The sequence below is a fragment of the Neodiprion virginianus genome, chromosome 2 (genome assembly GCF_021901495.1).
Source record: "Neodiprion virginianus isolate iyNeoVirg1 chromosome 2, iyNeoVirg1.1, whole genome shotgun sequence".
Lineage (NCBI taxonomy): Eukaryota > Metazoa > Arthropoda > Insecta > Hymenoptera > Diprionidae > Neodiprion > Neodiprion virginianus.
The window spans coordinates 27,841,214-27,854,183 of record NC_060878.1 but is presented as its reverse complement, the minus strand read 5'-3'; the positions used below and the strand labels follow the sequence as shown (position 1 = coordinate 27,854,183).

At 36.4% G+C, this 12,970-nt stretch overlaps 1 protein-coding gene across 2 annotated transcripts in view; it reads left to right on the top strand.

Annotated features, from left to right (window-relative positions):
* LOC124297878 (uncharacterized) overlaps positions 1 to 12,970 on the top strand; it is a 34,740-nt gene that overhangs the window by 8,425 nt on the left and 13,345 nt on the right. Inside the window, exons 1-2 of one of the 2 annotated variants that reach the window (XM_046749224.1) lie at positions 7,655 to 7,761; positions 11,105 to 11,453. In XM_046749224.1, the coding sequence (XP_046605180.1) occupies positions 11,123 to 11,453 (331 nt within the window). In that variant the 5' untranslated portion in view covers positions 7,655 to 7,761; positions 11,105 to 11,122. Of the gene's footprint in view, positions 1 to 7,654; positions 7,762 to 11,104; positions 11,454 to 12,970 lie in introns of those variants that run through there. The other variant, XM_046749221.1, reaches the window with a different exon arrangement.

The following is a 12,970-nucleotide window of genomic DNA, read 5'->3' as shown; positions in this document are numbered from 1 at the left end:
CGTATTTATCACGCAGAATCCCAAACATCTATTCGTTTTTTTTTTATTCTTTCGAACTGATATATATATATTGACAGGTTCACCAATTAATTAAGGGACAAAGTTTCGATTTTTCGATATTTTTTGCAACGTACGTAAGATTCTGAAATCCTGCAAGCTTTTGATATCTAGCTATCACGATTTAGGAAAAAAAGATCGATCAACTTTTCGCCTTTAAACAAATTGATTCTCACTATCGAATTTTCACCGTAACATTATTGGAAAAAAATAAATATAATCCAAGGTATTTTCAACGCAGAGAAATCTAATCTTTTTGACTATGGAAGCCGTTTCAACAAAAAGTCACAGTAATCGTAAAAAACACAGTGTTTCATAAGAAACAACTTTTTTCAAAGTCCTCCAACCCTTATCTGAAGTTTAACATTTCGTGAGAAAGTTCGCTGTTTTAAGTTTCAGCGAAAATTTTTCATTCTATCTACATTTCTGTGCGGAAATATGCGCGTTTGTCGGTCTCGTAAAAACTGACTACGATTAATAAAATTTAAGTCGAGTGAGTAACCGTCATAAAAATGATAAAGATAATCTTCTGGAGCAGATTTTCGACGAAACAAGTTATGCGGTATCGATTTCTTGCTCCGCTTCTCCTTCTTCTTATGTTTTTTCTCTTTATTTCTTTTCCAGTAAAAAATTCCGGAGCTTTCGCGTCCCGACTGGTTTCAATTGCTCCATATTGTATATATACCAATTATTTAAAGCGCATTGTGCCGTCAAGTTGCTACTCCCTTTTTCTTCCTTTTTTTTTTCATCCCTCACGCGGTCCCTTCTCGCTCGAAGAATTCTCAACTCGACGAAAGTAAAAATAACATTTCTTATTCTCCTTATTCTTCTCCTTGTTTATCTACTTGTTATTTCCTCCGCCACTCTGTGCAGTCGTTACGTTTCTCCATATTATTATTGTTGTTATTCCGTCTATTTTTCTCATATATTTTATTATACGATATAGTTCAAGAAGCCGAGCGAACTTGCAGCGTAAGTTACAAGTCCGAAATGAATTGGAGCTGGAAAATATAACGCATATAATTCAGGTTTCGAAAATTGTTTACTTCTTTGTTATCAGCCGGGCTCGACTGGTGGAATAATTTTTTTAACTAACCGAACAGCGTCAAATCTTCTCCTTTGATGCTCCATCCTCAGCTCCGATTCGAAAATATTCCGATCAAACGGCGATAAAATATTACGGTTTATCCAAAATTGTTAATAATAATTGATCGGTACGTTGATTGAAACTTGCGATGAAAACATGTATTTTTTTTTTTTATCCAAGTCAAAAAATGACAGTTATTGTTTGGATAAAATTTCCCTCGACAAAATTCAATAGCTTCTTTGAGTTTTTGATTCGGCATTTTTTGTGTCGACACTTGTTTTTGACCAATCGCGATGACAGAGTGGCAATATATATGTAAATTGTAAAGGGGTTAGAAAAACCTTATAAAAACGTGATTGTAGGGGCTGGTGTGTTGTAATATAATATGGTAGTAGCTCAGTTCCGTTACAGCAGCCTATCTCACTCTGAAAATATACATTTTTCTCTCGAAGAAAAAAATTTGCCTAATAATATACCCATTAGAGATTAAATGGCAACTGGTGAGATTATTTTTTGAATCAACCTTTTGAATCTTAGTGATAAGTATTCTCACCACTTATTTTATATCCATTTTTTGTATATTTAGAGAACCTTTCACCATATTTCTTTGCGGTTTTTTGCTATTTCTCATAGTACACCAATAGGCTTTGATTGCTAGAGAGTATTTATTCCGATATAATGTAAAATATTATTGTTACATACAAATTAATTGAAAAAAATCGTGAAAATTGAAGGAATAATTCGTTTCTGTGATGGTCACCCTTCTACACGTACACATGTTTTACATGAATCATAAATTTTTGGGGTCGCTGATTATGAATCTGAAATAAGATTTTGAAAATTCAGTATGGCGAATCCAATCGGCGACCCCGAAAACCCCTGAATAGAGTTTTCATTGACCGGATTCAGTCAAATATGAAATTTTTGTCCACCATATTGGATCTGCTACCTTGAATTTTATAAATTTGATTTCAGATTCGTAATCAGCGACCCAAAAATCGTAGAGTACCATCTTGTTATAAAAGTTGACTCAACACAATGATGTGTGACTCAAAGGGTTGAATTAATTATGGTAAAGATTCCAAAATAATGTCTAAATGTTTCCGAATCATCCAGCGAAAAATGACAATCAATCCACGCGACTTTAACGGTTCAGAAATTCATCGTGGTATTCGTAGACTGCAATATCGGAATGTTAGACAGATTGAATTTGGTAAAAATATTACATATCCAAAAGTTGGGATTTAAAGTCGACAAAAGCTTTTCCGAATTTATTTCAAGACTTACAACAGCTGACAATTACCAAATAAGAAAAGACCGTGGAATTGCTTGATTGAAATCGGGTGAAAATGGTCGTAACGGGAATTATGAACGACGAATTTTACGCAACAACAATTCCCACGCGATTCTGCCTGAAGTCAAGTAACGAATTGCGTATTTAATAACCGAACAAGCATTGAGCGGAGTAATTATTACCATATAATGGTGTACGATTTATTAAATTTTCAACTCTTATTAAGATAATTAATATTAAATTGTCGTTGGAACTTCATTGCACAAAATGTCTCTTTTTTTTTCTTCTCGCATTATTAAGCATCCGCGAAATCGTACCTGTGACCGTAATTTTCGTTCCGAATTTTCAAACCTGTCAAACAATAGCCTACAACTAATTCCAGTGACTGAAAATCCATATTTTCCACATCAGATTTTTCTGTATAACACTTATTTTAATGCCGCCGTATCTTCTACACCGCAAAAAGTTCAATTATTATAACAAAAAAAAAACGTCGAACCGTTGAGAATTTGAATATTTTTTCACACGAATGAGAAAAATTCTGAATCGTAAAAACGGTATTTTACTTTTCAAGCGTTTAAAATAACAATTATCACCGCGCGTCGCTTAAAGGGTTGTCGAAGCATAACGAATACTCGTGAATTTTCAAGTGCACCGGGGGTTTAAATAGCCCGGAGAATAAATTTCATCTCATCGTGGTTTGGGGTAGACGATTCAATATACTGTACATATTATATGTATACATACGTATATAATGCATCAAGTACATACATACTTAGAGCGGGGGAGTAAAACCAACCCGTTGTATAAGGCAGGTCTTTTGTTAAAGCCGGTAACGGCAAGCAATTATTTGACGTACGGCCGTAAGAAAATACCTTTTGTATAATGCATACTTAATACAGACGTATATATGTTTCACTCCACGGCAATGGCCGTTGCATAATCCAGAACCACAATGTAAAACCTTGCTAACCTTCGGCACTGATGTGGAAAATGAAAATCTTCGCAATACATTAATTCGCGACTCTCGATTTACCATTTTTCCTTAAACCGTAGCTCCAAACTAATATCAAAATGACAATAGCAATATGAAACATAATGACAGTGTAACGGCTCGGCGGTGAAAACGCAAAATAAATAAGATAATTAAGGTATATATCAAAAACAGAATTTTTCAAGCAAACCAATTTTATACCGGTTAAAATATTTCTGTTCAAATTATAAACTCGTTTCGTAAAAAAAAAAAAAAAAAAAAAAAAAAATTGACGCCTGATATCCTTTTATCTCTTATTCGGACAACTAATTCTCTGAAAATTATTCACCAAACAAGTGTTAATTCAATGAAACTAAAGGTTACATTTTTTCACCCTGGGAAATGCCCGCAATTTTATGTATTTCATCGTTTTTGATTCGACGATATGTGAAAAGTTGAAAAAGTTCAGAAAATCATGTTTGAAGAAGTAGGAAATTTTATTTCTTTCTCGTGTGTTAAAAACAAATTCTTCATGCCCATCCCCATTGTTTTCTTGACGTTTTTAACTTTTCACATGTTTTGTGAATAACGAATGGTACATTAAAAGAAAAAAAAAAAGGGAGAATTTTGTATAACTTTCTTGTCATTCAACGAATGAGGTTGATGTAATAATCGCGCACGCTTTCGTGACATATTACCGGTTTTTCTTTGTACGTATTAGAAATATCTAATTTTCCGCATAAATTTCATTCATCGCAAATCTCATTCGCTACAAATCGTCCAGTATTAATATACTGTGTTTGTTATATACAACGTTGAAAAATCAGTGTTGAAATTGATCAAATTTTATACTCTTCAATCGTATATTGTTTTTTTTATCGTTAAACCAGCGAGGGCTGCTTTTCAAAGTTTTTTTAAAGGTGTTATTGCACTCGTGCAACCGTTCATCAATTATCAAGTTCCGTTCGTTACGGATTTTCTACCGTGTTTACACACGCAAAGGTAAAATGCGAGCGCGCTTGCGCTCAATATTTCCAACCGGTAGTCTATGTACGTAGATAGGAAGGGTACAACCTCCGGGTCCACGCTGTGCATATATATATATATAAAATTATATATAGATGTATATTTTATATATATATATATATATATATGTGCGTAAGCACTAAAATCGGAAATTGTTTTGAAAACAGAGCTTACGCCAAGTTTACTTTCGCATTACGCGCGGGGAGCTGATTCCCTGAAAGCGACGGTGGGGGTGGAGAGGCCTAATGTTATAAGCCACTGTAATATTCCGTAATCAAAATATACCCTATAGATAGGCTATACAGATGCCCCACGTTGATAGCTTGTTATCCAGATATATATGCCAAGTTCCGCTGAATCAGCGCGGGTTCTATGCTAATCAAATTTACCGGTACGTGATATCTTGTCGTCGATAAAAAAAAAGAAAAGGAGACATAAAAAAAAAAGGGAAACCCGTATATGTACTTACAAACCTACCGTTGAGCCATATAACTTTGTTTTATTAGTTTTATCTTGTTAAGTTTCTTTCATATCTGATCCTTTGGTGGTATAGAATGGTAAAATTTGTTGAATTTTTCAACCAGAGTAATGAGAGAAACAGCGCATAGAAAACGGCAGTTTGGTAACGTTTTGACGATCTGGATTGAATATTTGGTATTATATAGCTGGGTATTCGTTCATACCCATGGCTTCTTTTTTTAATTACTTTTTCTTTAACTTTTAATTGCGGTAAAAGTATTCGAAAGACCATCAAACTTTTTATATACAAGTTTAGATTGCCGAGATGGTTGATGCCTGTATATTTCATTTCAATCAAATGTTGCCGAGTCTTGAACGTTGTAAAGACGTTGATGAAAGGCCACAAAATTTCGTCGAAATTTAATTACGACGATTCTCACGATCTTCGATTCTGTTCCGTGTATATAATAAATAATGCGACAAGAAAGACAATATTTACTTTCATATTTTATAACGTCAACTATGTACGATAAAAATCAACTGTTGTGGTGAGAGAAATATTGAAATCATTCGAAAAATCGACGGGCATTCAGCCAATCAGCAGCCGAATACGCAATAATTCGTGCAAAATTTTCCATATAATAGTAAAGGATTTTTAAAAATGTGGGCGGAAAAGCGTAAATCCACGGATATAAATCTGTCTGAATTTGTGCAATTCAGAATACGTTTTATCGATCGATATTTGTCTCCTAGTTCAAGATTGCAGGTATTTAGGAGTGCGACCATCGCGAACGAGATAAATGACGATTAATAATACATCTTAAGACATACTTTCGATTCTCGAAATGCCGTTGGATTTCGGTCATGTGTATCTTGAATTGCATAAATGCAGGGGAATTTCAGTCATGTATATCATGAATTGTATAGCTGCAGGCGTATTGCGTTTATGTGTACCCTGAATTGCATAAATGCAGGCGAATTTCAGTCACTTGTATCATGAATTGTATAGCTGCAGGCGTATTGCGTTTATGTGTACCCTGAATTGCATAAATGCAGGCGTATTTCGATCACGTGTATCTTAAATTGCATAAATTCAGGCGACTTTGAGTAAAATTCACCCCGAATCGGATAAATGCAGGCGAGAATTTACCTTTACGAGTCAAATTCCCGATGTAGCAGTTCCACGAAATAATTCTAGGTATAATTCGTATGTATATTATAAGAAATCTGCATCTATGACTACTTGTATATATATATATATATATATATATATATATATATATATATAAATACGCGCGTAGGAAGGTTGCGGCAGGTAGATTTTTACTTCAAGTATCTATGTATTACAAAAACTGCAAACTCGCCCGAGGGTTTGATATACAAGGCTTGTCGTTCGCGGGAACAATAACGCCGTCTAAAAACATGGAACCCTCTTCCCGCCGTCCCTCTTTCTCTCACCCCCTGCCTCTTACTTTCTGCACCTCTTTTCTCGAGCAATTTTCCCTCATTCCATCCCACCCTTATCCTTACCCTTTTTTCCCCCCTCCTTGGAATTAGCCCGCAAAGGCTTAAAACTCCGTCGGTATCCCACAGGTACTATGCATGGTGCATGTTACACGGGTCGTGACTCTTTGTTGTACACCTGGCGACGCTACGTGCAGTAAATTCCACTATTATCGATCTCAACTCCTCCACGGATAGACGGAGGGGATGTTGGGAGTACACTTCAACCCTTCCGACTCTCGACGCCCCAAAGAAAAACTGAAAGAGAATATACGACTTATAATATAACTATGTGTGCTAGACTGTTTCAGATTAGGGCAATGTATATTTTTTTTTTTTTCCCCCTCCTGGAACGGGGTATAAACGTCAGTTTTTGCAAAACTAAAAATCCTCCCGAAGCGGAGGCAGTATTACAGGCAAAAACTAATGTTCAGACTTTATTCCACAAAGACAAATAGAAAAAATGTTACCCTAATTTGAAACAGTCTCATATATATATATAACGAGACGGTTTCAAAATCTGCTCTAAAAATCGTTCAAAAATAAAGTTCTTGTATTCAAACTCCTTAAATGAATCGAAATTCGTGCACGGCCAAGTTTCGATTAAAAATTCAGGTAAAAATAAAAAAATTTTTCTAATAAAAATCTGAATTTTTCTCAAAATCTAAAATTCAAACTCTCCACTGAAAAGCATCGACGGTGTAAAAAAAAAAAAAGAAGTATTCTCCAGCTAACAATTGGAATCTCGCGATGAGAAATATCTTTTCTATTCTCGAGAATCAACCCCGAATGGTTAGAAATTCAAGTTTGTTTCAGTGATGCACAGGCTTCCCATGGATGTGCGACGATTGACTTTTGACAAACGTTATGTTTTCACGATAAAAGTTTCTCCGTACCGAAATTATACCTATAAAAAGAGTTATCACAAAGTATCGTCAACCAAAAACAATGTCCGACAAACGTATAAAAAAAAAAAGAAAATTGTTTTCCCCACTTTTATTTTTTACAGTTCCTTTCATTCCAATTTCTTTCTTTCGTTTTTTTTTTCTTTTTCTTATCCAAATTCCGAAAGTTTCTTCGATTAGATTTTCCACCCATTTTCCTTTCGCTCTGCTTCACCGCGACTGCGTTGCAACCTCCGTACCCAGGCAACGGAGGTAAGAGAATTCCGCTACCCTGGGTGAAGTATCTGTCGACATGGACCGCGACCCGGGGCCGGGAGGAAAAGGTAGAAGGGAGGGTGCTACGGAGTTTGACCCAGATCTGCCATCGGGTGGATGCCCTAGCGTCACTGGACCAGCATGACCTCAATAGATCCACGCCCGGTTACCGAACTACCTATATGTGCCAAATCTCCGATAGGTATACCGCTAAGTAAACTCTGTCCCCGATTCGCTTTTAGGGTAAAATATACCTACTCCGGGTATTTCCCTGTACCAACGACGTTATTAGTTTCTGCAACCTTGCAGATATACCGGCGGCCAAGCTATTCGTTTCATATAATTTGACACGGTAAGAGGAAAAGATTTAAAGGATCGATATGTATCACGTTGCACAAGACATTGTTTCAGTTCTTTTTTTGATTCTTTTCTTTCTTTCCCACGTGTTTGTCGATTTTTTAAACAAATCGCAGCAGGAAAGAATAGAAATATCTTTAAACTGTTTGAAATCCGTCAGATTTAATTAGATTTGAGTAGATTAATCGAAGTCTATTATTGATAATTTTCCGAATTCTCACAAGGTTGTCATAATTTTTTTGTTCGTATTTGAATACGTCTAAATGTTCGAACTTGAAGCTGAAATGTCGGAGAAGGTTTCAGGTTTTTTATTAGTCACTGTATTTCGCTTCCTTTGTCAAGAAACTTGGTCCGTTCGTTCTCACATCAGCGGTCATAAGGTCGAATTTACACATATCTTCGTCTACTTGTTTAATTCGTTTATGTGACAAATATTGCTGATCATTACTTTTCAATAGCAGGATTTATACGAAAATAACAAGTAAGAATAAAATAATTATCTCATTCAATCTCGCGAGTTCGATAAAATGAAATATAGAACGGTTCCCTAGTTGCGTTTTTCTCGCGATATGTGATTAAATTTGCCGAACCTGTTAACGCGGTAGGGTTCTTCTGTATTTGTTCAATTCATTTCTGACTCAAACAGACTTGACGCGCCCGAAGTTAAGTCAAGTCAATATCTACCCCCAAGAGAATCGGGAAAACTTGTTTTTTCTCAGGAGCAAGGGCAGAACTCAATAAGCGTCGAAAGTATTTTTATTTGATATATAAAACCGTCTTTTGCCATTCGTCTCTTCAATATTTATCCTTATTTTCCGCACCTGGTGTCACTGTTGGATTTATTCCGCATCCCCTGAAATCAGAAAAATTATCCTCACGATAAATCGTAGCGGAAGTTTACAGTGAGTTTCACAGAGAACGGAAAGTAAAAGAGAGAGAGAGAGTGAGTTTTTCGATTTATTTACCTTGACTTGTAACAAGTCGTACGATACAAAAACATACAAGTATCATACATCAAAAATTAAATTAAAAATAAGCACAAACACTGTTCGTGAAGTTGAAACCGAAAGATAGAGTGGAGCTGCAATTAATAGTAATTAGCACGTTCAGATCGTTATCACATTCTACATACCAACAAATTTTAACAATACCGTAAATGTTCACAAACAATTGTCTGAATGCGGGTGTAGTTAGAATTTTCCGACTGGCTTGAATCCATGCTTACAATCTAGATAGTAATTCTATCTAAATGAAAACCAGAGAGAGAGAGAGAGAGAGAGAGAGAGGTGCAGATGTTACCCTCAAAGTGGCACCGAAATCACGGCAGAACAGCAATGAGGGTAATTCGAACACAATTATCCCCTCGGTATAATATATATACACATCTATACAAATAAGGCGTGCGTACGTGTAGCCAAATTAACATCTCAACGGTTTTCCCAACGCCTCGCGGCTGCGTTATTACCTGTAATTTAAATTAAACCGTACGACTGGGTAACCCCTGTCCTTTTGCCTATAGATTGCATAAAATTACCAGCACGTCATACGTATATGATGAGTAGATAACTCGACAGGTGCCAAAAGCCTGACGTGTATCCAGAGAGCGATATTCGGCTACCTTCAATCTTGTATTTCCTGGCGTTATTCGGAAGATAACGAAACGAAGCCTCATTTTTCAATTAACGTAAGACCAAAACAATTTCATTCGTCCATTCCAAACTCATAGATATTTATAGATTCTTCATCGATCGAGTGAATTAATGCACCGAATTGAATGGATTAGTTAATTTTTTTTTTTTTTAAATTCGAATAGTTTCACGTATTAGAGAATAAATCCTTTTCCCAGGGGCCAGTATAAACAATACAGATTTATGCCGGCTCACGGAGGATGAGATGTTATAAGAAAGAAAAATGAGAAAGGACTTAGAGAAAGAGACGAATATTCGTCTTCGCGAAAATCTGGAGATCCGGTAAAGCCGATTTGTCTGGCGGAGAAGATCGCCGGCATAATCTATGCCAAAAGTCGCGTAGACGGTTGGCAAGCAGCGAGGGTTGGACCTGAGGGAGTTATCTGGGTGAGGAAGGGTGAGAACTCGATTAATGGATTCCGTCGCTCCCAGTTCCTGATTGTCGTTGTCAGAGACTTCGAAGTTTTTTTTTTTTTTTTCTTTTCAAAAAAAAAAAAAAACCGTAGGAAAAATCTTATCCCTCGCCTCTTCTTTACCCTCAAGGGATAAAGTTTCCACCACCGACACGTCAAACTTTCATCCGATGTCGAGGGTGTCTTTCAGGTGTCTGCCACGCAGATGAAAAACACTGGTCATGGCTTTACTCGCAACGTTTACCATTATATTATCCTTTTTCTTTCTCTCTCTCTCTCTCTTTCTCCCCTCTTTCTCCCTCTTTACGCTTTTCTTTCATTCCACAAGAATCGAAGTATTCACGGAAAGTAAAGCATTCGGAATGAAGATCATAGAAATGAGTATCACTGAAATTTGTATATCTAGCTTACTGACGAAGCACCCTAAAGATGGTTATTCACTTATTTGGAAAATAAATTATCCCTCACCTCACATTGATGAGAAATTTGAAAAACCGGGGACTTTGGGATCATTATTTCTGAATCTGAATTCAGAATTTTGATATTTCAAATTCCGGACACAATTTTTACGCAAATGCGAGAAATTGTTGTATTCTGATGAAATCGACTCGTTGGATCGGTTAATTACCATTTGTTAATCTCGAGCGCAGATACATAAGTAGCGTTCATTTTGAACTCTCGAATGTTGAGTTGAAACCCGTAAATATCAGCCACTTCAAAAGCCGAAAATTTCTGTTAATCGCTAATCTGACGGCAAAATTACGAAACTCGGAATAGTGGATCCAAAATTATTACGAAGGATCGTCGTACAGTGCGTAAAAAAAGTCGATATCACAAATCTAACTTGATTTCAACGAAAATTGTAAAACAACTTCGAATGATCAAAGAATCTATAAGTATGTTCCAGTTTTATTGATCCGCCAAGTTTATAAAGAACATTTTTTCTTCTTATACAAAATAACTCTGCCCAAAACCCCTTAAAATGATCTCTCACGAAAAATTTCACGGTCAATTCTTATCTCATCACGATTTTTAACCAGCGTGTAATTTGTCGAGGAAAAATGAAAATCCCTTTTTCACGTTTTAGATTTTCACCGCTTCAATAATGCCGAATGAAAGTGTTCCAATCTGCGGTTGCGGAGTGGCGTTGCAGGAGCTGCCAAAAGGTCGAAACGGGAACATGATCCCAAGTAAATCGTGCGGGACGAGTCTGCAGGCTCCGAAGACATCGACGAGCGTCCCGAAGTGGAAGAATCGGGGCGAAGAGGGACAACAGGGCCCAGCATCGGGGCCCGGAAGTGAGAGCGGAGGGACGAGTTCGGTCGGCGATCAGCAATGGAGGACGAAAAAGCACAACGCGAAACAGGGAAAACGGCTGAACTCGTCGAGGAGAACTCGAAGCGCTGAGAGACCGGACTCCCACTATACTTACATAGGTAATTCAACCCTGGCTCGATTAGCCGCCATTGCAATTAGGGCCGAGTGGCTGAGCTGTTGCGCTTAAACCTCAGGGATTTAACATGTATATCTATTCTTGTACAAGTTTCACCGTGGGGAACGGTTTAGGGATGAATGGGCCGTGGTATCGTCTTAAATACAAGTTAGGAGAAGAGAAGAAACCGCTTGATAAATCTTCAGCGGCGTTATTTGCGCCAGCAATTGTGAACACAAATTAAATAACTTTTCGTCTGTTTAACCGTAGAACTGTAACGTTATTTTTTTTTTTTTTTTGTTTATTCCGATAACTGTGGGTAAAAAACATCCCAATTTCGTGAGTTCCATCTCTCGGGTACATCGTATAGTTAAGGGTCCTATAGGATCTCATTTTCTTCGTTTTTTAATGACCAAACACGTGGACGAAAAAACTTTTTGCACGAGTTCCAAAAAATTAGTTAAACGTCAGTTAGAAAGGGTTACAAAAACGAAAGCTGTTCTCTTCGGCAGAGAATTTAAATGAGATTTGGATGTTTTTTAACCCCACGTTACCGTTCTGGGGTTAATATTGATGAACCTCAATATATTCGAATAACACAAGCTATGACATCAACGCGTCGGGAAACAGTTTTAAAATTAAGACGATCAGAATTATTGAACTCTGGGACATGTTTTTTTTTTTTTTATCAATTCTGAGGGTTTTCCAACCTACTTTCTTCGCGAAAAAGATTTCCGGAGATCAACTGAAATTTGTTTCTTACAGATGGTTACATTCGTAGTCAATAAAAATGAATTCGTCTTTGTATGGTGTAACAAAAGTTCGTTAACAATTACATTCGCGGGTTATAATTATACTGTAACTTAGAATTTCTTGAATAACTTTCAAGACAATTTGTGGGGATCTGGTTAGCGAGTAAAATAATCCCATATACATTAGCATCGGATTGAGACGCCAGAGTCTAATCATTTTGAATGTTTAAATTATAAAACCTTTCTTAAGATTACATTATTTTATATCACATAACTCATGATGTTTGAATTTGCTCAAAATCATGTTTATCACATAACAAGGATGTTATTCCGTGCATCATTGGCCCAAATCACATTGCTGAGGATTTTTTGAAACCTTTTTTTTCTTCTAGGTGATCCTTCAATTGCAGTAAAAAAAATTATTTCTAACAATTTTAGATTTTCCCATTCGGATGAAGCTGGCTCTTTATATACATCACGTTGCATGTAATGTTCATATTGATCATTTTTTTATGACCATCAATTTAATCAGTATAACGCGATGATAAATAGGAAAAACTTTCCGTTCATAGTCGAAACAGAAGTTAAAATATTCTAAAAACCAGGCGTCATATGATTTTCAAACTTCCAGCGCACGTTTCAATTTTATTTTTCACCTTTGTTTTTTTTTTTTGTTTTTTTTTTCATCTCTCTTCTACACGTGCCGGAAAGTAATTAATTACTATCCTCTCGCTTTGGGACACGTTGTTACGTGCTCTCTGCATACTGA